General features: G+C 39.0%; 1 protein-coding gene across 10 annotated transcripts in view; it reads left to right on the top strand.

Annotated features, from left to right (window-relative positions):
* tcf7 (transcription factor 7) overlaps positions 1 to 25,000 on the top strand; it is a 95,461-nt gene that overhangs the window by 39,530 nt on the left and 30,931 nt on the right. For 7 of the 10 annotated variants that reach the window (XM_056242756.1, XM_056242755.1, XM_056242761.1 and 4 more), the window contains exons 4-9: positions 2,982 to 3,096; positions 6,777 to 6,855; positions 9,298 to 9,384; positions 13,414 to 13,530; positions 16,113 to 16,275; positions 17,784 to 17,891. In XM_056242756.1, coding sequence (XP_056098731.1) covers positions 2,982 to 3,096; positions 6,777 to 6,855; positions 9,298 to 9,384; positions 13,414 to 13,530; positions 16,113 to 16,275; positions 17,784 to 17,891 — 669 coding nt within the window. The remainder of the gene's footprint in view (positions 1 to 2,981; positions 3,097 to 6,776; positions 6,856 to 9,297; positions 9,385 to 13,413; positions 13,531 to 16,112; positions 16,276 to 17,783; positions 17,892 to 25,000) is intronic. The other 3 variants (XM_056242758.1, XM_056242757.1, XM_056242764.1) reach the window with 1 other exon arrangement.

Here is a 25,000-nt window from a genome sequence, read left to right as displayed (position 1 = left end):
ATGAATGATGAGCTCCCAGCACATAACTTAAAATTATTTAAATACAATAGAGTAACATAAAGCAGACATAACAGAGTAACATAAACCTGAGAATAATCATAAATAATGTCCAGGTTTTTACTACACGCTATTTGATGAAAAACAAAATTTACCCACACTTTCGATTAGAAAGAAGACGGAGCATCGTGTTCAACCGGTTGTGATGGGGAAGCCATTTTCACTTGATTCTGCTGTTGAATGCACGACAACAAAGCACCGCAACAAGCGCCACCTTGTGGATGTAATACGCAATTGTAAATTATCAGAGTAAACTCAGAGAAAACCTGAAAGTAAAACAGATAATTTTATAATTAAATATTGCAATACTTTGCGCTACTGTACTGATATAATTGCGACCGCAAAATATCGTGATACTGAACAGAATCAATTTCCCCCCCCACCACTCATAGCCGCTGACTTAAGGACATGTACCGGCCATGAAGCTGTTTTGCTAAAAAACAAAAACAAAAAACAGGCAGTAATGGCAGCAAGATATTAGATGCTAGTGAAGATTCACAATTCTCTATTCCAATTTCAAAACCTCAGCTAAAACTACTCGCCTAACTAATATAACAAAGATACAAATGAAACGCCAGCTTTTCATGTTTTTCAGGTAGGTCTGACATTTGAAATGTAATAAAGTAAGCAAATGTAAAATAACACTACATAGTCTTCACTGTATAAATTAAACATACTTATTAATTAATCCTTTTTAAAGTGACAAAAGTTATTGTCAAGAGCAGTGAGTGATTTTTCTTTTCTTTGTCATTTGTTTGTTTAACATTAATGACAGGAATATTAGGCTGCTGTCACTTTAAGAGCGAATGCACTGATCCAATATACTGATGCACACGTTTTCTTTTTCAACTGTTTACATTCACTTGAGACATAACCGGCTTTGTTTACCAGGATACTCGCTATTTTTTTTTACATGATTCTGTGTGAGTTTGTCCACTGAAGCGCCAGAAGACGTGAAAGCGAGCTCAGTTTAGTATCCGCCTGAGACTCGGCTTTCTGTGCTTTGGATGTTTGCGCACACTACATTTTTACTTGATTTTTAATCACATTTTGCACTTGGTGAGTTTTAATTTTAAGCCTTGCTTGTTCCTCAAATCGCCTCAGTAAATTTTTTTTGTCCTCCTGTCCTCCAGCGAAATATTTTTAAATGTCTGTAGAACGAGATGCATTGGGAAGCGAAATTGTGCAATATGAATATGTATGGTGAAATGCTAGACTTTTCTTTGTGTTTTATCGATTCTTTATTTCCAACCAAAATAAACAAAATTGTGCAGGGAATTTTTTTTTTATTTGGGGGTCAATTAAACAGCCATGATAATGTGAAAAGTGTTTATTGCAGCATAACATTTACATCTACTCGTGTTGCATCAATCGTCATTCACGAGCTATTTTTGCAGCATTGAGCATTAAAAACAATCACATGTTTTCTGTTGAGTGCATGAATGCAGTGGCCAATCAGAGGCCTTAGAACACAGTGGCCAATCAGAGGCCTTAGAAAACAGTGGCCAATCAGAGGCCTTAGAAAACAGTGGCCAATCAGAGGCCTTAGAAAACAGTGGCCAATCGGAGGCCTTAGAACACAGTGGCCAATCAGAGGCCTTAGAAAACCGTGACCAATCAGAGGCCTTAGAAAACAGTTTTCCACTCTCACCATAAACAATTGCAGATACGATGTAAATGAGACTCATTTCGCAGTGCAGACTTCAGTCGAGTCGAGTCAGCTTTATTTATACAGCGCTTTTTACAACACAGAGTGTTTCAAAGCAGCTTTACAGAGATAACAGGAAAATAATGCAACAGAAAAAAATAGTGTCACAGTCCAGCTTAAGTACAGGTGAAACTGGAAAAATTTGAACTTAAATGGTGAAACAAATATATTATATAGACTCTATTATATAGATATTTCAAGCCTTTATTTGTTATAATTTTGATGATTATGGCTTTCAGCTTATGAAATTAGCAAAATTAGAATATTGTAAAAAGGTTTTCATAAGGTGTAAGCCATAATCATCAAAATTATAACAAATAAAGGCTTGAAATATCTCACTTTGCATGTAATGAGTTTATATAATATATTTGTTTCACCTTTTAAGTTGAATTACTGAAATAAATGAACTTTTGCACGATATTATAATTTTTCCAGTTTCACCTGTAAGTTCAATGATGGTTCATTTCTGTTGTAAAAGAGTTATTAATGTATTTCATTTATATATATATATATATCAAGTTCAGTTCTCATATAATGGTGTCAATGCAGGAGATCAATAATATTGTTGAATTTTGAATGTTTTAAATGTATTAAACTAAGCAAGCCTAAAGGCAAAGGCGACCAGAACTCAGGCACTTTGCTTCAGTGAGTTGTTGCAAGCGTGCAGAAGTCGAGGGTTGAGGAATATGATGTCTGTGCTTCAGTCCCCGTGTGTGTTGAACAGCTGAGGGTCTCCATCTTCTTCTGCCCGCTACGAAGAACCAAAAGGAGAACATTTACTTTTTCTTTTTTTCTTTTTTACATAAATGTGGCCACAAATCTGCCAGACTCCTTCGGCCTCTCTCCGTCACACATGTGCTCGCGCTCGGATGAAACGACGCCCATATGAAAAGCACAGTCAGAAGTTTGGCCAAGAAATGCTATACTTCCAGCCATGCAACCGCCATGACACATCGTGTCAAACAACATGCTGTTAGCATTAGCAAACGTGGTTTCACATGAGTTATTGAAGGCCATTTGTAAACACAGACATGAAAGCAAACAAGCTCTTGTGCTTCTGGCCTTGATCATCAAAGGCGTATCGATCAAATGGCTCCTTCCCATTGATTCTCTCAGCAAATGTATTCAACATCTGACACACTCGCTTTCAAGCTGAAGACTGAAGACTGACCAGCGTCTTATTGTGTGTGTGTGTGTGTGTGTGTGTTTCTTGCAGTCCAACAAGGTGTCGGTGGTCCAGCCGGGGATGCATCCGCTCACACCGCTCCTCCCGTACGATCACTTCAACCCCAGTCCTACACACATTCCCACAGACGTCAGCCAGAAACCAGGTACGTCATGCCTCTACCAGCACCTGTGTGACAGCGGAGGTTATACAACACACACACACACACTGAGACTCACACATGCACTGACAGCTTCCCTCTCGAGGCATTAAAAACTACTGTCAGGATTTACTAAAGATGCGCAGTCAACACTGTGAGAGAGAGAGACTGTGTGTGTGTGTGTGTGTGTGTGTGTGTTTGTGAGTGAGAGAGAGAGCTTGTGTGTGTGAGTGAGTGATAGAGCTTGTGTGTGTGTGTGTGAGTTTGTGTGTGTGTGTGTGTGTGTGAGTGAGAGCTTGTGTTTGAGTGAGAGAGCTTGTGTGTGTGTGTGTGTGTGAGAGTGAGAGAGCTTGTGTGTGTGTGTGTGTGTGTGTGTGTGTGTGAGAGTGAGAGAGCTTGTGTGTGTGTGTGTGAGTGAGAGAGCTTGTGTGTGTGTGAGTGAGAGAGCGTGTGTGTGTGTGTGTGTGTGTGTGTGTGTGTGTGAGAGTGAGAGAGCTTGTGTGTGTGTGTGTGAGTGAGAGAGCTTGTGTGTGTGTGAGTGAGAGAGCTTGTGTGTGTGTGAGTGAGTGAGAGAGCGTGTGTGTGAGTGAGTGAGAGAACTTGTGTGTGTGTGTGTGTGTGTGTGTGTGTTTGTGTGAGTGAGAGAGAGAGTGTGTGTGTGTGTGTGAGTGAGTGAGAGAGCTTGTGTGTGTATGAGTGAGAGAGCTTGTGTGTGTGTGTGTGTGTGTGAGTGAGAGAGCTTGTGTGTGTATGAGTGAGAGAGCTTGTGTGTGTGTGTGTGTGTGTGTGTGTGAGAGAATCAGTGAACCGTACCAGACTCAACCACCATGACCCAACAGGCTCACATGATGATGTTGACGCGAGTGTGAGATGTGTCATGACGGACCTCCAGGTGAAGTCCACGGTAGAGCAGGAGCACTGAACCCGTCACACTCACTGTAAAGCACCGTGTGTGTGTGTGTGTGTTACTGTAGTGTGTGTGTGATACCCCGAGCTCACGGCCCAGTCATCTCAGGCTTCTCACCGCTTTCACTCTCGCTGGGTTTCGGTGAGCGCCTCTTATATTCACAGACTATTCTCAAGGCATCTAGTTTTCTATTCAAGTTTATATGAAGTGTCTTTGTTCTCGCATTTAAATGAATAACTCGATACGATGTGCTTATCATGTGCATACATGTTTTTACATTTACTTAGATTTAAAAATACCAGCATATTATTAATGTATGTATTTGCACATGTTGACCTTCCCTAACATGTTAACTCACTATTAAACCTACTTATACCAGCAAACCTGTGCTAATATTACCCATAACCTCCTGAAGTGTTTTACAATACAACAACAACAGTACAAGTACATCTTAACTAAGAATTATTGTTATGATGATGTAGTTATGTAAAGACTCCTCATATAAAGAATTGCTATAATTGTTGTCTGTTATGATGGACATTTGAAAGAGTTCTTAAAAAAAAACATTATTTAGTGTTAGCTAGCAATCATAACCAATCATAATCATAACCAGTAACTGGGGTTGTGCGCCATCTTTGCTATTGAGTTGCTGAATCTGAATATAGAATTGTAATTTTGAAGTAAGGAAGTAAAATATACAACGTAACAAGCAGTCATATGAATGTAATTCCATTTTAATATTACAACATATGGAGTATTTCTAGAAATATTGGCCATTCATATCAGCAAATGTGTCTGGAAATACTCCATATGTTGTAATGTATATGGGCCAAAATAAAATGAATACAATAATAAATGCAAAAATAAGAAAACTAGGCATTTATTTATTTGTTTGTTTGTTTATTTTATATAACACAAATTAACAATGAGAAATAAATTCTTACATCATTTATTAACCTTTCTTAATGTTAGTTAATAAAAATGTATTAACTAATGTTAACAAAAACGACTTTTAATCTTAATAAGATATTAGTAAATGCTGAGATTAACATTAAGATTTAATAAACGCTGTAAAAGTATTGTTAGTTTATGCTAACTAATATTAACTAACTAAAGTGACGTTAACTAAGGAAACCTCATTGCAAAAATGTCCAATATATTTAGTGTTTTTCCCAATTCGAATGTAAAAACAATAATGCTATATTATTTAAATTGAAACATTTGGTTATATCATAGTAGTATATTTGTTGCATGAGGGCTGTCAATTGAACATTATTTTAGTACAATCTATTATTAAAATGAACGCATTGACTATTAATGCATTAAACATTTTCAGGATTTACTCACACACACACACACCCTCTCTCTCTCTCACACACACACACACACACACACACACACACACACACACACACACACACACACACACACACAACCTCTCTCACACACACACACACACACACACACACACACACACAACCTCTCTCTCACACACACACACACACACACACACACAGACTCACTCACTCACTTCTTTAGTAAGTCCTGATTTGAGCTCTAAAGTCTCTGTGTGTAATAACTCTACCGTGATTAAGTCGTCTGCCACAGTAATGCAGTTTGAATTATTTCATATCTCAGCAAATAACAGTCATTAATACGAAACTGACTGACATGGATGAATCATTGACATTGATGATATCTCTAACACGCATTCAGAAACAGCTCTAGGGCGGCTTGACTGATCCCTCGGGTGTTCTTCTGTCCTCGGTGACGCTCCCGAGACTCGCTCTCTCAGGACGACTGCGATCGACTCCGGCACATTCCAGCACTGAGGGTTTACTGAGGCCTCGCTTCACAAACCGGCCCAGAGCACATGCTAATTACAGTGATCAAGCAGCATTCTTCAGCAAACACAGCCTGGGGTCGCTCGCAGCCGCGCTGACAAATCACTTCCTGCAGAAAACACACTCGTTGGGCCTTTACACTCACGTTTATTCATTTAGCAGACGCCTTATCCAAAGACACTTACAAATGAGAACAATAGAAGCAGTGAAACTAACAATATGCAAGTGATGTGACCCTTCCCAGTTTAATCTAACGCAGCTTAAGTACAGGTGACACTCGGAAAATTAGAAGATCGTGCAAAAGTTCATTTATTTCAGTAATTCAACTTAAAAGGTGAAACTAATATATTATATAGACTCATTACATGCAAAGTGAGATATTTCAAGCCTTTATTTGTTATAATTATGATGATTATGGCTTACAGCTTATGAAAACCCCAAATTCAAAATTAGAATATTGTGAAAAGGTTTTCATATCTGTAAGCCATAATCATCAACATTATAACAAATAAAGCTTTTTTTTTTCACTTTGCATGTAATGAGTCTATATAATATATTAGTTTCACATTTTAAGTTGAATTAACTGATTTCATATAACAAAAAATACACACAAACAAATTATGATTAAAAATGCATTTATTATTATTACTATCATTTGGAATTTTAAACAATTTCGTTAAAAAAATATATTCAGAATAATGGTGGAGGCTGAATCTTGAATATTAGATTTTCCTCATTTTTCTGGGTAAATTCCCTCGCAGGTCCGTTTGAAGCTTCACACGCATTTAAACGCTGGTTTTCCGTCTACAGTTCCTGCGGGAAATGATGCTCCGCCTCTTCCTCTCTGAGGATTGGAGGCGTTTGGCCCCGGAGACGGGGCGTAATGGCAGGTTCCCAGCGCGCCGATGATAACCGTCCTCCGCTCTGTCTTACAGGTGTTCACAGGCATCAGTCGCAGGAGATCTCCGGTTTCTACTCGCTGCCCCAAGGCCAGATCCCTCCCTCCATGAACTGGTAAGAGTGAAGCGCCTCTGTGTGTCCGAACATGTCATGTCGTACCCGCTAATGTCGAGATGTAAAGCTGAACTCCATCAGTGTGTGGCTTTTGGTGTAAAGTAGAGGGATTCTCAACTGGTGGGTCAGAGCAACACTGACTGACCAGATAATCTGGCATAGTTGTGATGGAAAAATTAACTGACTTGTCAACTTTTAAAAGGGAAGAGAAAACATTTTGTTTTTCCAACTTTCCCATAACAAAATTATGACATATTCAATAATTCCCTCTTTTAACTGAAGATTATACAGTGCATCTGGAAAGTATTCACAGCGCTTCACTTTTTGTTATGTTACAGCCTTATTCCAAAATGGATTAAATTCATTATTTTCCTCAGAATTCTACAAACAATGCCCCATACTGACACCGTGAAAAAAGTTAGTTTGAAATCTTTGCAAATTTATTAAAAATAAAAATCAAAAAAAATCATGTGAAGTATTTACAGCCTTTGCCATGACACTCAGGTTGAGAATTGAGCTCAGGTGCCTCCGGTTTCCACTGATCATCCTTGAGATGTTTCTACAACTGGATTGGAGTCCACCTGTGGTAAACTCAGTTGATTGGACATGATGTGGAAAGGCACACACCTGTCTATATAAGGTCCCACAGTTAACAGTGCATGTCAGAGCACAAACCAAGCCATGAAGTCCAAGGAGTTGTCTGTAGACCTCCGAGACAGGATTGTGTAAATGCACAGATCTGGGGAAGGGTACAGAAAGATTTCTGCAGCATTGAAGGTCCCAATGAGTGGCCTCCATCATCCGTTAATGGAAGAAGTGTGGAACCAGCAGGACTCGTCCCAGAGCAGTCCGCCCCGCCAAACTGAGCAATCGGGGGAGAAGGGCCTCAGTCAGGGAGGACACTCTGGCAGAGCTCCAGTGTTTCTCTGTGGAGAGAGGAGAAGCTTCCAGAAGAACAACCATCTCTGCAGCTCTCCACCAATCAGACGGAAGCCACTCCTCAGTAAAGGCACATGACCGCCCACCTGGAGTTTGCCTAAAGGCACCTGAAGGACTCTCAGACCATGAGAAACAAAGATTGAACTCTTTGGCCTGAATGGCAAGCATCATGTCTGGAGGAAAGCAGGCTCTGCTCATCACCTGGCCAATACCGTCCCTACAGTGAAGCGCGGTGGTGGTAGCATCAGCTGTGGGGATGTTTTTCAGTGGCAGGAACTAGGAGACTCGTCAGGATCGAGGGAAAGATGAATGCAGCAATGTACAGAGACATCCGTGATGAACACCTGCTCCAGAGCGCTCTGGACCTCAGACTGGGGCGACGGCTCCTCTTCCAACAGGACAACGACCCTAAGAACACAGCTAAGATAACAAAGGACTGGCTACGGGACAACTCTTTGAATGTCCTTGAGTGGCCCAGCCAGAGTAGACCAGTCTCCCAGTTCCTGCCGCTGAAAAACATCCCCACAGCCGATGCTGCCACCACCGTGCTTCACTGTAGGGATGGTATTGACCAGGTGATGGGCCAAAGTCCGATTTTGTTTCTCATGGTCGGAGTGTCCTTCAGATGCCTTTAGGCAAACTCCAGGCTGGCTGTCATGTGCTTTTACTGAGGAGTGGCTTCTTCTGATTGGTGGAGATCTGCAGAGATGGTTGTTCTTCTGGAAGCTTCTCCTCTCTCCACAGAGAAACACTGGAGCTCTGCCAGAGTGTCCATCGGGCTCTTGGTCTCCTCCCTGACTGAGGCCCTTCTCCCCCGATCGCTCAGTTTGGCCGGGCGGACTGCTCTGGGACGAGTCCTGCTGGTTTCACACTTCTTCCATTAACGGATGATGGAGGCCACTCATTGGGACCTTCAATGCTGCAGAAATCTTTCTGTACCCTTCCCCAGATCTGTGCCTGGATACAATCCTGTCTCGGAGGTGCACAGACAACTCCTTGGACTTCATGGCTTGGTTTGTGCTCTGACATGCACTGTTAACTGCGGGACCTTATATAGAGAGGTGTGTGCCTTTCCACATCATGTCCAATCAACTGAGTTAACCACAGGTGGACTCCAATTTAATCCATTTTGGAATAAGGCTGTAACATAACAAAATGTGGAATAAGTGAAGTGCTGTGAATACTTTCCGAATGCACTGTAAATTGCATGTTTGAGGTCTAAACAACTACATTCTCACCTAAAAAAACCTTAACTCTGTGACACGATAATAGTGGTATTAGTAAAATCACAGTGGGTTTGCTTCTCCACCATTGACGCTTTCTGTGAGAAATGCGGAGTGAGAAATGGTTTGTGTGCGTCGTCCTGCAGTCGCAAAAATGTCGAGTGACTCCGTCAGTCATTGTTCAGGCAAACAGATAGTCGTTCCCCAAACACCCAGCATTGGTTGAGTCCGGAGCGCAGTGTTGGGAGGCGTTCCTCTAACTGTGTCCCCCGACCCACAGGCCCAATCAGCCTGTCTATCCTCTGCCCTCCTGCGGCTTCAGACAGTCCTTCTCCTCCAGCCTGCAGAGCAGCTCCTCATACCCCAGGTACAGTACAGTACGCTTCAGCCCTGTGTGTGTCACTGACCGACCGATCCAACGCTTCAGCCCTGTGTGTGTCGACCGATCCAACGCTTCAGCCCTGTGTGTGTCGCAGCTTCGCCATCAGCCCAACTCTATGCTAGTAGGGGCTTTCGCACCGGTAGTTCTAGGATCTGGCCGCCAGGGTGGTTCCCCGAGGACTAATGGTTCCCATAGGAATGTTTTGCTGGTTGCGTTCGCAGCGCCAGCAGAAACTCTGAAGTGATGTGAGACACGCTTGTTGTTGAGACTTTTATTTTGACGGCGCTGAGAACGACTGAGCTCACAACGCTCGCATTCTCCTGTTCATTAGTTTACGATCTGTCTTAAGGCCCTTGCACACGGAGTCCAAAATTTTGTATGCGTTTTTTCGTATTTGTGATTCAGTGGCTCTGAATTGTCAAAACACCATTCAAACTGCTCGCTATGGATGCGAAAAATGCAGAAAATCAAACCTGATTCGATTTTTCTTATGACGGACGAAAGTTTTGGAGGCAGTGTGCAAGCGTGATTGACATAACGTGAGGTCGTATTTATTTTTTAACATGCAAAAATTTTGGACACGAATTTCGGACTCAGTGTGCAAGGGCCTTTACAGTCCTGTCTGTTATTAGATAGAACTGTTATACATACATAGTAGACAGTATGTGAAAAGGTATTATTATCGTATGCCGTGTGTTGATGTCCAGTGTTGCTGAGCAGAAACACATCATCATGATTCTCTCGGTCTCCTCAAAGTTGTGTTGGAGTTTCTCCTCAGCGTAAAGGTTGAGACGTCCATCTATCCCTGTTTTACATGTTCGTAGAGTTAGTTTGTGGAGTAAATATATAGGCTATAATCTGTGTGTTTACACAGCTTTTTTTAAATGGCGGGTGCTGGTGTTCCGCGTGCGTTCGGCCAATCAGAGAACACTAACGTCAAAGATAGTTCCTATAGCGCTAGTCTAGACCGACTCTGAAGTACGAGTAAATTAGTTCCTCAAAGGAGTTCCTAGAGCTCAAATCGTTCCCAGTTCCTGCGGTGTGAACGTGCCAACATCCGTGGACTTCCGGCAATAGTTGTAGGAACTATGAAAGGTTCCTCCGGTGCGAAAGCCCCTAGTGTTGTCAAAAGTACCGACTTTGGTATTAACTCGGTACTGAAATTTTTAAAATGTGAGGCTCTGAGCGCTGTTGAGCCGAATCGTAAACACCTCTGATTGGCCATTGTGTTCAGGCGCTCATCGGATATGTCTGTGATTGGCCTCTCCTCCTACCCCAGGTACAGTACCACTCGATCGCGACGCTTCAGCCCTGTGTGTGTCGTCGACCGATCGCGACCCAGCTCCCGCCATCAGCACAACTCTACGCTCAACAGAGCCGCGCTTACAGGAACATTACGGGTTCAGAGTCAGCTCAGCTCTACTCCTTTCTTATTCGCCCTTCCGTGTGAAAGCAAACATGAAACACGCATTAGTTACAGTAAGGAACATCGTACACTCATGGCAACCCTCTGGAACTTTTTTTTTTTTTTTTACGGAATGGTACGAAACTTGGTAAAGTTTTAAATTTTTATATAAAAATTTATATTTTCAAAAACATCTTTTGCTCTAACACTGTGAGAAAATCACAGCCATACATCTAAACAAGTTGTGTTCAAAATGTGAGCCTGATATCTAAAAAAATTAGCTTTCAGTCAGATTTTGTTTGAGCTGCAGTACCGAACGCTTCCACTAGATGAAATTCATCAATTTTGACCGTTCACATAGCAAACACACACACACACAAAAAATCATGGACATGATTCGAACAGGTTAAATGGTCCTGTAAAAAATAGTCACACTTGATCTCCTTTCGGTCAAAAATGAGCGCATTAGAAATGAATGTGAATTTCATCTAGTGGAAGCGTTCGGTACTGCAGCTCAAACAAAATCTTACTGAAAGCTCGTTTTTTGAGATATCAGGCTCAAATTTTGAACACAAATTGTTTAGAGTTAGAGTAAAACATGTTTTTCATAGCAATAAACGTAAAATTCACTTTAGTTCACTTTTTTCACTTATATAATATAATAATCTGTAATAATAATAATAATAATCTGGCTAGCGTCGTCTTTGAAAAGAGATCAAACTTTAGTCTGTTGCTCTAAAGCATTCAAGATTTACCACAGTTTAAGTTGGAAATTTTAATTTTTCAGGTCTATGCTTAAAAAAGCGAATAAATGTATTATAAATGCAGCGTAAATATAATTTAGTACCATAAAATCCACAAAAAATATTAAATAAAAAACATTATCGAACTAAAATATAGTACATTAATTTCATTGAAATAAATGCATTTCAGTCATTTTTGAGCTCCAGAGGGTTAAAGCGCTTCTACCTGCTTGCCTCACACCAAGGACGATATACTTCATAATAATAATAAATTTTTATTTTTATAATAAATCATAATCATGCCACAAATGCTTTCAACATGAAAGTTTATCATGAGTTTAGTGAACCCGGCACGTTCCTGTAATAAGGTATTACATGTGCTTTATGCAGATCTAGTGCTAAACTGTTGAATTGCGGGTCACATTAGATTTCTAAACTGCTTGAAACGCTGGTTAAACTTATTTCTTTCTTTCTTGAAATGTGGCTTTTCCTCGTCTTGGCCCATGAATCTGCTTGCAAAGTTTCAGCTCAGATGTGTTTGGAAAGGCTGTACAAGCTGTGGTGTCTTTGGTTGTGTCGGGGGTCAGATTGTCACCCTTTGGTTTCCATGAAATTTGACAGCAAAAATTTTGATCTTAAAACACATTTTATTCATATTTGAATAAGGGCTGAAGATGTCCGTTTTTGTCCTAGGCGGTCATCCCTTATGACCACTACTGTGTGGATATAGATATTATTTTATTTTTTCTATTATTTTTATATATATATATATATATATATATATATATATATATATATATATATATATATATATATATATATATATTGTCTGTGTTTCTAATTTTAACAATAATATGCTGGTCAAATTGACCCCAATTTTTTTTATCAACACAATGGGAGTTCATAATTTCTCATATTTTAGTCTCTGCCGAGCTGCAATAGAGGTTTTATTTTTGCACGACTCTTTAGTGTTTTTGTAGTGTTGAGTTTTGGTAAGTTGCATGGAAACCAATGGAGGTAAATAGTTAATATCTGCTGTGCAGACACACACACACACACACACACACACACACACACACACACATGATGAACCACAAGACTGCAGCTGTACGTTCTGCAAGTTTCACAGTAAAACACTTTCTTGTGAATGTGTATCCTCAGACACACACACACACACACATACACACACACACGCACACACACAGTAACCCAGAGGTGTGTCTGGTGCCGTCAGCGCAGGTTCTGGTGGATCTCGCGTGTGTGTTTGACGATGATCTCCTCGCTCAAAGACGCCTGTGGTTTCGCTTTGTAACCCAAAACCCGAATTAGATGAACAAATCATGTTAATATGCTTACATGGAGTAATAAATCCAAGCTGTGGAAATGGTTTTATTCGGATGTCAACAGACGACGCACATCTTTCTTCAATTCTCCTCGTGTCAAGGGCACAGATCCCGAACAGTCTTGAGGACGACGAGCGCCTGTTATCCTCCCTCAGTCTCTCTCCCATCAGGACGGGCTGGTCAAATATTAGTGCCGCTTTGAAGGGATATTTGTCTCCCTCAGTTTGTATTGAATGCTTGTTTTCCTCCATGCAGAGCGAGATTATGTGTGTGTGATGCAGTACAACATGCTTCAGCAGTGTGGAAACAGCGCCAGCTGCTGGTCACATAAAGCATTAACACTGGGTTTGATTCTAGATATTCATTAAAAGGGAACTCAAACCAACATTTTGGGGTGTTTATGTGTTTTCTAACGCATTATGTCTGTGCTCTGATGCGTGGGGAGTTCCCTTTTAATACTGAAGGATCTGGAAAATGTCATGGTGTGGGCTGAGATAACTGAGTTGTGTGTGTGTGTGTGTAGGTTCTCTCACTCTCTGATGCTTCAGTCCGGCATGCACCCGACAGGGATCCCTCACCCCGCTATAGTGCCCTCCTCAGGGAAACAGGAGCACGACCAGTTCGACAGGAACATGTACCAGTGAGTTCGTCACAACCGCATGCTTCACACTAGAGTTATGCTCTTAGTATCTGAGAGCACATTCATCAGTCAAACATTATTGTAGTTGTTTTATGAGTGAGTGAGTGAGTGAGTGTGTGAGTGTGAGTGAGTGTGTGAGTGTGTGAGTGTGTGAGTGAGTGAGTGAGTGAGTGAGAGTGTGAGAGTGTGAGAGTGTGAGAGTGTGAGAGTGTGAGAGTGTGAGAGTGTGTGAGTGTGTGAGTGAGTGTGCGAGTGTGTGTGCGAGTGTGTGTGAGAGTGTGTGTGTGAGTGTGTGTGAGTGTGTGTGAGTGTGTGTGAGAGTGAGTGTGCGAGTGAGTGAGTGTGTGAGTGAGTGAGTGTGTGAGTGTGTGAGTGAGTGAGTGAGTGAGTGAGTGTGTGAGTGTGTGAGTGAGTGTGTGAGTGAGTGTGTGAGTGAGTGTGTGAGTGAGTGTGTGAGTGAGTGTGCGAGTGTGCGAGTGAGCGAGTGAGCGAGTGAGTGTGTGAGTGTGTGAGTGAGTGTGTGAGTGAGTGTGTGAGTGAGTGAGTGAGTGAGTGTGTGAGTGAGTGTGTGAGTGAGTGTGTGAGTGAGTGAGTGAGTGAGTGTGTGTGAGTGAGTGAGTGTGTGAGTGTGTGAGTGAGTGAGTGAGTGAGTGAGTGTGTGAGTGTGTGAGTGAGTGTGTGAGTGAGTGTGTGAGTGAGTGTGTGAGTGAGTGTGTGAGTGAGTGTGTGAGTGAGTGAGTGAGTGAGTGAGTGAGTGTGTGAGTGTGTGAGTGAGTGAGTGAGTGAGTGAGTGAGTGAGTGTGTGAGTGAGTGTGTGAGTGTGTGAGTGAGTGAGTGAGTGAGTGAGTGAGTGTGTGAGTGAGTGTGTGAGTGTGTGAGTGAGTGTGTGAGTGAGTGTGTGAGTGAGTGAGTGAGTGAGTGAGTGAGTGAGTGAGTGAGTGAGTGAGTGTGTGAGTGAGTGTGTGAGTGAGTGTGTGAGTGAGTGAGTGAGTGAGTGAGTGAGTGAGTGAGTGAGTGAGTGAGTGTGTGAGTGAGTGTGTGAGTGTGTGAGTGAGTGTGTGAGTGAGTGAGTGAGTGAGTGAGTGAGTGAGTGAGTGAGTGAGTGAGTGAGTGAGTGTGTGAGTGTGTGAGTGAGTGAGTGAGTGAGTGAGTGAGTGAGTGAGTGTGTGAGTGAGTGTGTGAGTGAGTGTGTGAGTGTGTGAGTGAGTGTGTGAGTGAGTGTGTGAGTGAGTGAGTGAGTGAGTGAGTGAGTGAGTGTGTGAGTGTGTGAGTGAGTGAGTGAGTGAGTGAGTGAGTGTGTGAGTGAGTGTGTGAGTGTGTGAGTGAGTGTGTGAGTGAGTGTGTGAGTGAGTGTGTGAGTGAGTGTGTGAGTGAGTGTGTGAGTGTGTGAGTGAGTGTGCGAGTGAGCGAGTGAGCGAGTGAGTGTGTGAGTGAGTGTGTGAGTGAGTGTGTGAGTGAGTGTGTGAGTGTGTGTGAGAGTGTGTGTGAGTGTGTGTGAGTGTGTGTGAGTGTGTGAGTGTGTGTGTGAGTGAGTGAGTGAGTGAGTGTGTGAGTGAGTGAGTGAGTATGTGAGTGAGTGTGTGAGTGTGTGAGTGTGTGAGTGTGTGTGCGAGTGTGTGCGAGTGTGTGTGAGTGTGAGTGAGTGTGTGAGTGAGTGTGTGAGTGAGTGAGTGAGTGAGTGTGTGAGTGTGTGAGTGTGTGAGTGTGTGAGTGTGTGAGTGTGTGAGTGTGTGAGTGAGTGAGTGAGTGAGTGTTTTCTGTAACTGCTAATGCTCTTTTTACACACACACTGAACAACATGAAGCATTGCTTGGTCACTGGTTGAGCTAAACTGGTATTATCTAATTGTGTAGTTAAATTTAACAGCTGACAGATATTCAACATAATTCATGTGTGAGAGTCGAACAGAAGGACGGACAAAACCTGTGAAATATCCTCTGAGTTCTGCTCATATTTTATTACCGTTTTCTAAACTATAGCGAATAAACTGTGATAATGTGAGAAATGTTGAAGGTTTGAGCAAAGCCTGAAACTGTTCTGTGGTCGAGCACAGACGACACTGAACACTATTGACCAGAACATGTCAGCGCTGTCTTATAAACACCTCAGGAACTGTGGACACTTGTGGAAGAGTTCAACATGATGAGGAGATGATCAGTGTAACTCCACAACAACTACACAAATGTCTCCGCTAACATTCAGAAACGTGTAAAAGTGAAGCTCTCCCTGAGTCTCTCCGTAAGGCTGCACTCGCTGCTGTTACTCCTGACTCTGGATCAGTGAGATTGGCCTGTGTTGTTATTGCCGGAGCTTCTGAAGCTCGTGTAAAGGCTCCGCCCTCTTCTGAACAGAGGCGGAGCTAAAGCTCATTTGCATTTAAAGGGACACACACAAAACGGCGTGTTTTTATTCACACCCAAAAAGTGACATTTTAACAAGCTCTAATAAATGATCTGTTGGGTATTTTGAGCTGAAACTTCACACACATTCTGGGGACGCCTTAGAGTTACATTACATCTTGTGAAAAGGGGCGTAATGTCACTTTTAACATTAACTCGCTTCTTCTTTATCTCGTTCCTCAGCAAATCTCACCCAGATGGCAAGCGTGAGAAGGAGCCGAAGAAGCCGGTGATCAAGAAACCTCTGAACGCGTTCATGCTTTACATGAAGGAGATGCGTGCGAAAGTGATCGCCGAGTGTACGCTGAAGGAGAGCGCGGCCATCAACCAGATCCTGGGCCGGCGGGTCGGTCAACACTTCTGTTATCAGGATCATGTGTCGGTTCTAGTGATGGGATCTTTATTCGAGTCTTTATTCGAGTCATTTCGTTCATTCAAGTGGCTTTAAATGTTATACTTTTAACAGACAAATTCCACGAACATGTCCACCTACGCAATCTTGATTATATTCTGAATTAAGAAATCATTATAATCAGGGTTTGAAATAATAATTAACAGTGGCGTGTAACGCTGTCAAATCACGAGCCAATTTGCCGTGTTACTTATTATGTTTACTCACTTTGCTGGAAGTGTGAGACAAATCTGTGCAAATACTTGTGAGTCATGATATATTAAATACAGCGTATTGTGCAGAATCTGCTCATATCTGGCGTACTCGAACACACACGTCACTACACAACAAACAACTACTTTAAGCTGTGACGTAGTTAATTATTTATTTTTAATTATTTATTTAATTTTGGCTTGTACAAGTTCTGAATGGCCGGTAACTTAAAAATGTAAAAGCCAAATTGGCCGGTGAGTGAAAAAGATAATTTCAAACCCTGATTCTAATACAGCCAGAGATCATTACAGGGAACATAAACAATAACTGTAACACTTTACTTGAAGGGGTGTGCATAAGACTGACATTACACCTTCATAATCATGATAGGACACATGTCATGAATATGAAGGAAGTTTTATGCATGTTTATGACAACTGTCATTTAGTGTAATTCGCTCAATTATGACATTTTTAATGCAAATATGATATTGTTTGAGATGTCTTTGTTATGACACCTTGACATAAACCAAGACAACACAACCTGTCATAAATATGTCATAAACATGACATAGCAGATTAATAATCTTAACTTAAGAAACCACTTAGCTAAATGGGTAAACATTACATTAAACTGTCAGGTGGTTGGTGTTGACATTGGCTGTCATGAGGGCATTATAACCTTTTAATGACAAATTCAATGTGTACCACTGTAGTTGAGGTCAAGAAAAATATTCATGACACAGTTATAATGCCCTCATGACAGCCAATGTCAAAACCAACCACATGACAGTTTATTGTAATGTTAACCCATAAAGCTAAGTGGTTTCTTAAGTTTGATCATTAATCTGCTATGTCATGTTTATGACATATTTATGACAATTTATGTTGTCTTGGTAATGTCAAGTTGTCATAACAAAGACATCTCAAACAATGTCATATTTGCATTTAAAATTTCATAATTGAGCGAATGACACTTAATAACAGTTGTCATAAACATGCATAAACCCTCCTTCATATTCATAACATGTGTCCTGTCATGATTATGAAGGTGTCATGTCAGTCTTATGCACACCCCTTCAAGTAAAGTGTTACCATAATGACTTTACCTTCCGAGTCTTTCGTTCAGTTGTCACGTGACAGACGCAATGAACGGATCGTTCTTGAATGACCCATCACTAGTTGGTTCAGTGATGTATGTGATGAGTCTGTGTTTACGGTGGTGTGTGTGTGTGTGTGTGTGTGTAACAGTGGCACGCTCTGACCCGTGAGGAACAGGCTAAGTACTATGAACTGGCGAGGAAGGAGCGACAGCTTCACATGCAGCTTTATCCCAGCTGGTCCGCTCGAGACAACTACGTGAGTGCCTACTCTTTACTCACATAACTCTACAGATAACTCTATAGATAACTCTACAGATAATTTAACATGTGGGAATTAAGAGTGAAGCAGGAGCAGATCAGAAACGCTCAGCTTTGAATAACATGTACACTACCAGTCAAAAGTTTGGGATCTGTAAGATTTTTAATGTTTTTAAAAGAGTCTCTTCTCCTCATCAAGAATGCATTTATTTGATTAAAAATACAACAAAAAACAGTAATATTGTGAAATATTATTATAATTTAAAATACATGTTTTCTATTTTGATTCCTGTGATCAAAGCTGAATTTTCATCATCATTACTCCAGTCTTCAGTGTCACATGATCCTTCAGAAATCACTCTAATATGAGGATCTGATGCTCAAGAAACATTTATGATTTTATCAATGTTGAAAACAAATTTTTTTTTCCAGGATTCTTTGAAGAATAGAAAGTTAAAAAATAACATTTATCTGAAATAGAAAGCTTTTGTAACATTAAACACTATCATTCAGAAGTTTGGAGTCAGAAATAATCTTTATTTTATTTTTTACGGGAAAGAAATAAAATAAATCAATACTCGTATTCATCAAGGAGGAATTAAATTGATCAAAAGTGACAGTAAAGACATTTATAATGTTACAAAGAATTGTATTTCAGATAAATGCTGTTCTTTTAAACTTTCTATTCATCAAAGAGTCCTGAAAAAAAAGTGTCCACTGTTTTCAACTTTTGATAATAATAATGAATGTTTGAGCATCAGATCCTCATATTAGAGTGATTTCTGAAGGATCATGTGACACTGAAGACTGGAGTAATGATGCTGAAAATACAGCTTTGATCACAGGAATAAATTACACTTTACTGTATATTCACATAGAAAACCGTTATTTTAAATGGTCATAATATTTAACAATATTACTGTTTTTTGTATTATTAATAAAATAAATGCATTCTTGGTGAGCAGAAGAGACTTCTTTTAAAAACATTAAAAATCTTATAGATCCCAAATTTGTGACTGGTAGTGTACATGTATAAGGAGTGCGACGGACCACCAAACTGACGGATCATATTGCGGTTTTTGTCATTTTTCGGCGCACTTTAAGTAATTCGATACAACAACAAAACCTAACCAATATATTTCAAACATTATTAAAGACAAGTGAGCAGTCAGTTATAAAATAGGAATTACTAAACGCATTTTAAACATGATTTAAACAGTAACTTTCAAGTACAGAAATGTAATAATCAAATGTTAAATAACACTGTATAGTCTTCGTTGTGTAAATTAAATCTAGATTAGTCTTTGTTAAAGCTACAAAAGTGATTTTCTCTTTGTCTTTTGTTGTTTGATTACCATTAATGTTTATTAGGCTGCTGTCACTTTAAGAGCGAATGCACTGATCTAATGTGCTGATACACGTGCAGGTCCGGGTCCAGGATCGAATCACTGACGCTGATCAGTGCGGGCGCTCTAGGTTTAGTGTGTAAGCAACGACTCCAGCACAACTACAATAGCAATTTATAGTGAGACATTCAAGATCATTACTTTTTACAAACAATTGAAATAGAACTTCAAAAAAATTATATGAAAATTCTAATATTTTTCTTTTGATCTAGTAGTCTGCATTTACATTGCTTAACGCACATCTATTTTGACATATTTTTGTTCCATTAAATGGTTATCTACGGAAGCCCTGAAGCGCAACGTGAAAAAAAGAAGAAAAATCCGTTAAAAAAAATCAAATCTAAAATTATAAAGTATAGAGAATAAAGTAATGTCTTAAGACAACTGGTAATGCCATGTATGCCTGTAGAATTTTCTTTTGTTGAAAGCCCAGATAAAAGTAAAAAGCTATTATGTGTCCGAGCAGTTCGACTTCACGAGCGCGTTTCTTTACTAAAAAAAAACTTCTATGGAAGACTATGTATTCTCGTAATTTTGACTTTATTCTTAAAATATTGTGACTTTAATCTCGAAATATGTCGACTTTGTTCCTGAAATATTTAGACTTTATTCTCGTAATGTTTCGACTTTATTCTCGTAATGTTTCGACTTTATTCTCGTAATGTTTCGACTTTATTCTCGTAATGTTTTGACTTTATTCTCGAAATATGTCGACTTTGTTCTTGAAATATTTAGACTTTATTCTCGTAATGTTTCGACTTTTTTCTCGTAATGTTTCGACATTATTCTCGTAATGTTTAGACTTTATTCTCGTAATGGTTCGACTTTATTCTCGTAATGTTTCGACTTTATTCTCGTGATGTTTAGACTTTATTCTCGAAATACTTCGACATTATTCTCGAAATACTTCGACATTATTCTCGTGATGTTTCGACATTATTCTCGTGATGTTTCGACATTATTCTCGTGATGTTTTGACTTTATTCTCGTAATGTTTCGACATTATTCTCGTAATGTTTAGACTTTATTCTCGTGATGTTTCGACTTTATTCTCGTGATGTTTCGACATTATTCTCGTAATGTTTTGACATTATTCTCGTAATGTTTCGACTTTATTCTCGTGATGTTTCGACTTTATTCTCCTAATGTTTCGACTTTATTCTCGTGATGTTTAGACTATTCTCGACATACTTCGTCATTATTCTCGTGATGTTTAGACTTTATTCTCGTGATGTTTAGACTTTAGTCTTGTGATGTTTTGACTTTATTCTCGTGATGTTTAGACTTTAGTCTCGTGATGTTTTGACTTTATTCTCGTAATGTTTCGACTTTATTCTCGTATTGTTTCAACATTATTCTCGTAATGTTTAGACTTTATTCTCGTAATGTTTCGACATTATTCTCGTAATGTTTCGACTTTATTCTCGTAATGTTTTGACTTTATTCTCGTAATGTTTCGACTTTATTCTCGTGATGTTTAGACTATTCTCGACATACTTCGACATTATTCTTGTGATGCTTCGACATTATTCTCGTGATGTTTAGACTTTATTCTCGTGATGTTTTGACTTTATTCTCGTAATGTTTCGACATTATTCTCGTAATGTTTCGACTTTATTCTCGTGATGTTTCGACTTTATTATCGTAATGTTTAGACTTTATTCTCGTAATGTTTCGACTTTATTCTCGTGATGTTTAGACTATTCTCGACATACTTCGACATTATTCTCGTGATGTTTAGACTTTATTCTCGTGATGTTTTGACTTTATTCTTGTGATGTTTCGACTTTATTCTCGTAATGTTTAGACTTTATTCTCGTAATGTTTCGACATTATTCTCGTAATGTTTCGACTTTATTCTCGTAATGTTTAGACTTTATTCTCGTAATGTTTCGACATTATTCTCGTAATGTTTTGACTTTATTCTCGTAATGTTTCGACATTATTCTCGTAATGTTTTGACTTTATTCTCGTAATGTTTAGACTATTCTCGACATACTTCGACATTATTCTCGTGATGTTTTGACTTTATTCTCGTAATGTTTCGACTTTATTCTCGTAATATTTCGACATTATTCTCGTAATGTTTAGACTTTATTCTCGTAATGTTTCGACATTATTCTCGTAATGTTTCGACTTTATTCTCGTAATGTTTTGACTTTATTCTCGTAATGTTTCGACATTATTCTCGTGATGTTTTGACTTTATTCTCGTGATGTTTCGACATTATTCTCGTGATGTTTAGACTTTACGAGAATAATGTCGAAACATTACGAGAATAATGTCGAAACATTACGAGAATAATGTTTCGACTTTATTCTCGTAATGTTTTGACATTATTCTCGTTATGTTTCGACTTTATTCTCGTGATGTTTAGACTATACTCGACATACTTCGACATTATTCTTGTGATGTTTAGACTTTATTCTCGTGATGTTTTGACTTTATTCTCGTAATGTTTCGACTTTATTCTCGTAATGTTTCGACTTTATTCTCGTAATGTTTCGACTTTATTCTCGTAATGTTTCGACTTTATTCTCGAAATATGTCGACTTTGTTCTTGAAATATTTAGACTTTATTCTCGTAATGTTTAGACTTTTTTCTCGTAATGTTTCGACATTATTCTCGTAATGTTTAGACTTTATTCTCGTAATGGTTCGACTTTATTCTCGTAATGTTTCGACTTTATTCTCGTGATGTTTAGACTTTATTCTCGAAATACTTCGACATTATTCTCGAAATACTTCGACATTATTCTCGTGATGTTTCGACTTTATTCTCGTAATGTTTCGACATTATTCTCGTAATGTTTAGACTTTATTCTCGTGATGTTTAGACTTTATTCTCGTGATGTTTCGACATTATTCTCGTAATGTTTTGACATTATTCTCGTAATGTTTCGACTTTATTCTCGTGATGTTTCGACTTTATTCTCGTGATGTTTCGACATTATTCTCGTGATGTTTTGACTTTATTCTCGTAATGCTTCGACATTATTCTCGTAATGTTTAGACTTTATTCTCGTGATGTTTAGACTTTATTCTCGTGATGTTTCGACATTATTCTCGTAATGTTTTGACATTATTCTCGTAATGTTTCGACTTTATTCTCGTGATGTTTCGACTTTATTCTCCTAATGTTTCGACTTTATTCTCGTGATGTTTAGACTATTCTCGACATACTTCGTCATTATTCTCGTGATGTTTAGACTTTATTCTCGTGATGTTTAGACTTTAGTCTCGTGATGTTTTGACTTTATTCTCGTAATGTTTCGACTTTATTCTCGTAATGTTTTAACATTATTCTCGTAATGTTTAGACTTTATTCTCGTAATGTTTCGACATTATTCTCGTAATGTTTCGACTTTATTCTCGTAATGTTTTGACTTTATTCTCGTAATGTTTCGACTTTATTCTCGTGATGTTTAGACTATTCTCGACATACTTCGTCATTATTCTTGTGATGCTTCGACATTATTCTCGTGATGTTTAGACTATTCTCGACATACTTCGACATTATTCTTGTGATGCTTCGACATTATTCTCGTGATGTTTAGACTTTATTCTCGTGATGTTTTGACTTTATTCTCGTAATGTTTCGACATTATTCTCGTAATGTTTCGACTTTATTCTCGTGATGTTTCGACTTTATTCTCGTAATGTTTAGACTTTATTCTCGTAATGTTTCGACTTTATTCTCGTGATGTTTAGACTATTCTCGACATACTTCGACATTATTCTCGTGATGTTTAGACTTTATTCTCGTGATGTTTAGACTTTATTCTCGTGATGTTTTGACTTTATTCTCGTAATGTTTAGACTTTATTCTCGTAATGTTTCGACATTATTCTCGTAATGTTTCGACTTTATTCTCGTAATGTTTAGACTTTATTCTCGTAATGTTTCGACATTATTCTCGTAATGTTTTGACTTTATTCTCGTAATGTTTCGACATTATTCTCGTGATGTTTCGACATTATTCTCGTAATGTTTTGACTTTATTCTCGTAATGTTTCGACATTATTCTCGTAATGTTTTGACTTTATTCTCGTAATGTTTCGACATTATTCTCGTAATGTTTCGACTTTATTCTCGTAATGTTTAGACTTTATTCTCGTAATGTTTCGACATTATTCTCGTAATGTTTTGACTTTATTCTCGTAATGTTTCGACATTATTCTCGTAATGTTTTGACTTTATTCTCGTAATGTTTAGACTATTCTCGACATACTTCGACATTATTCTCGTGATGTTTTGACTTTATTCTCGTAATGTTTCAACTTTATTCTCGTAATATTTCGACATTATTCTCGTAATGTTTAGACTTTATTCTCGTAATGTTTCGACATTATTCTCGTAATGTTTCGACTTTATTCTCGTAATGTTTTGACTTTATTCTCGTAATGTTTTGACTTTATTCTCGTAATGTTTCGACATTATTCTCGTGATGTTTCGACATTATTCTCGTGATGTTTTGACTTTATTTTTGTGATGTTTCGACATTATTCTCGTGATGTTTAGACTTTATTCTCGTAATGTTTCGACATTATTCTCGTGATGTTTAGACTTTATTCTCGTGATGTTTTGACTTTATTCTCGTGATGTTTCGACTTTATTCTCGTAATGTTTTGACTTTATTCTCGTAATGTTTCGACATTATTCTCGTAATGTTTCGTCTTTATTCTCGTGATGTTTCGACTTTATTCTCCTAATGTTTCGACTTTATTCTCGTTGTAGCAATGTTCAGGGAAGAAGGAGGCGGGAACCGGCGGACAATCAAATTAAAACTTTATTTAAATGAAATAAACACAATACCTGCCAGCAGTCCCTCACGGAACTGCTGGCTACCCAAAATAAAATATAACTACCTGCCAGCAGCCCCTCACGGAACGGCTGGCTACCAAAATAAAATAAAATAAAACACAAACAAAAGCAGGCCTGTTCCTCTCTCCATCATCCACTCCGTCGCTCCTCCTTTATGCTTCCGCTCCTCCGTGAGAGATGCGAGACCGGTGTGCTTCCCAGGTGCTGCTCATTAGCAATCGCACCACCGGCCTCGCGACGTTCTCTCACGTCCCTCGGCCGTCCTGCTCACCACACTCGTAATGTTTCGACATTATTCTTGTGATGTTTCGACGTTATTCTCGTGATGTTTAGACTTTATTCTCGTGATTTTTTGACATTATTCTTGCGATGTTTCGACATTATTCTCGTAATGTTTTGACTTTATTCTCGTGATGTTTAGACTATTCTCGACATACTTCGACATTATTCTCGTGATGTTTCGACATTATTCTCGTAATGTTTTGACTTTATTCTCGTAATGTTTCGACATTATTCTTGTGATGTTTCGACATTATTCTCGTGATGTTTAGACTTTATTCTCGTGATGTTTCGACATTATTCTCGTGATGTTTAGACTTTATTCTCGTGATGTTTAGACTTTATTCTCATGATTTTTCGACATTATTCTTGCGATGTTTCGACATTATTCTCGTAATGTTTTGACTTTATTCTCGTAATGTTTCGACATTATTCTCGTAATGTTTCGACTTTATTCTCGTGATGTTTCGACTTTATTCTCTTGATGTTTAGACTTTATTCTCGTGATGTTTTGACTTTATTCTCGTAAAGTTTCGACTTTATTCTCGTAATGTTTCGACATTATTCTCGTGATGTTTCGACTTTATTCTCGTAATGT

The sequence above is a fragment of the Rhinichthys klamathensis genome, unplaced genomic scaffold, assembly GCF_029890125.1.
Source record: "Rhinichthys klamathensis goyatoka isolate OS25496 unplaced genomic scaffold, OSU_Roscu_1.1 h1tg000750l_1, whole genome shotgun sequence".
NCBI lineage: Eukaryota > Metazoa > Chordata > Actinopteri > Cypriniformes > Leuciscidae > Rhinichthys > Rhinichthys klamathensis.
This window is presented reverse-complemented; position numbering and strand designations above follow the sequence as displayed.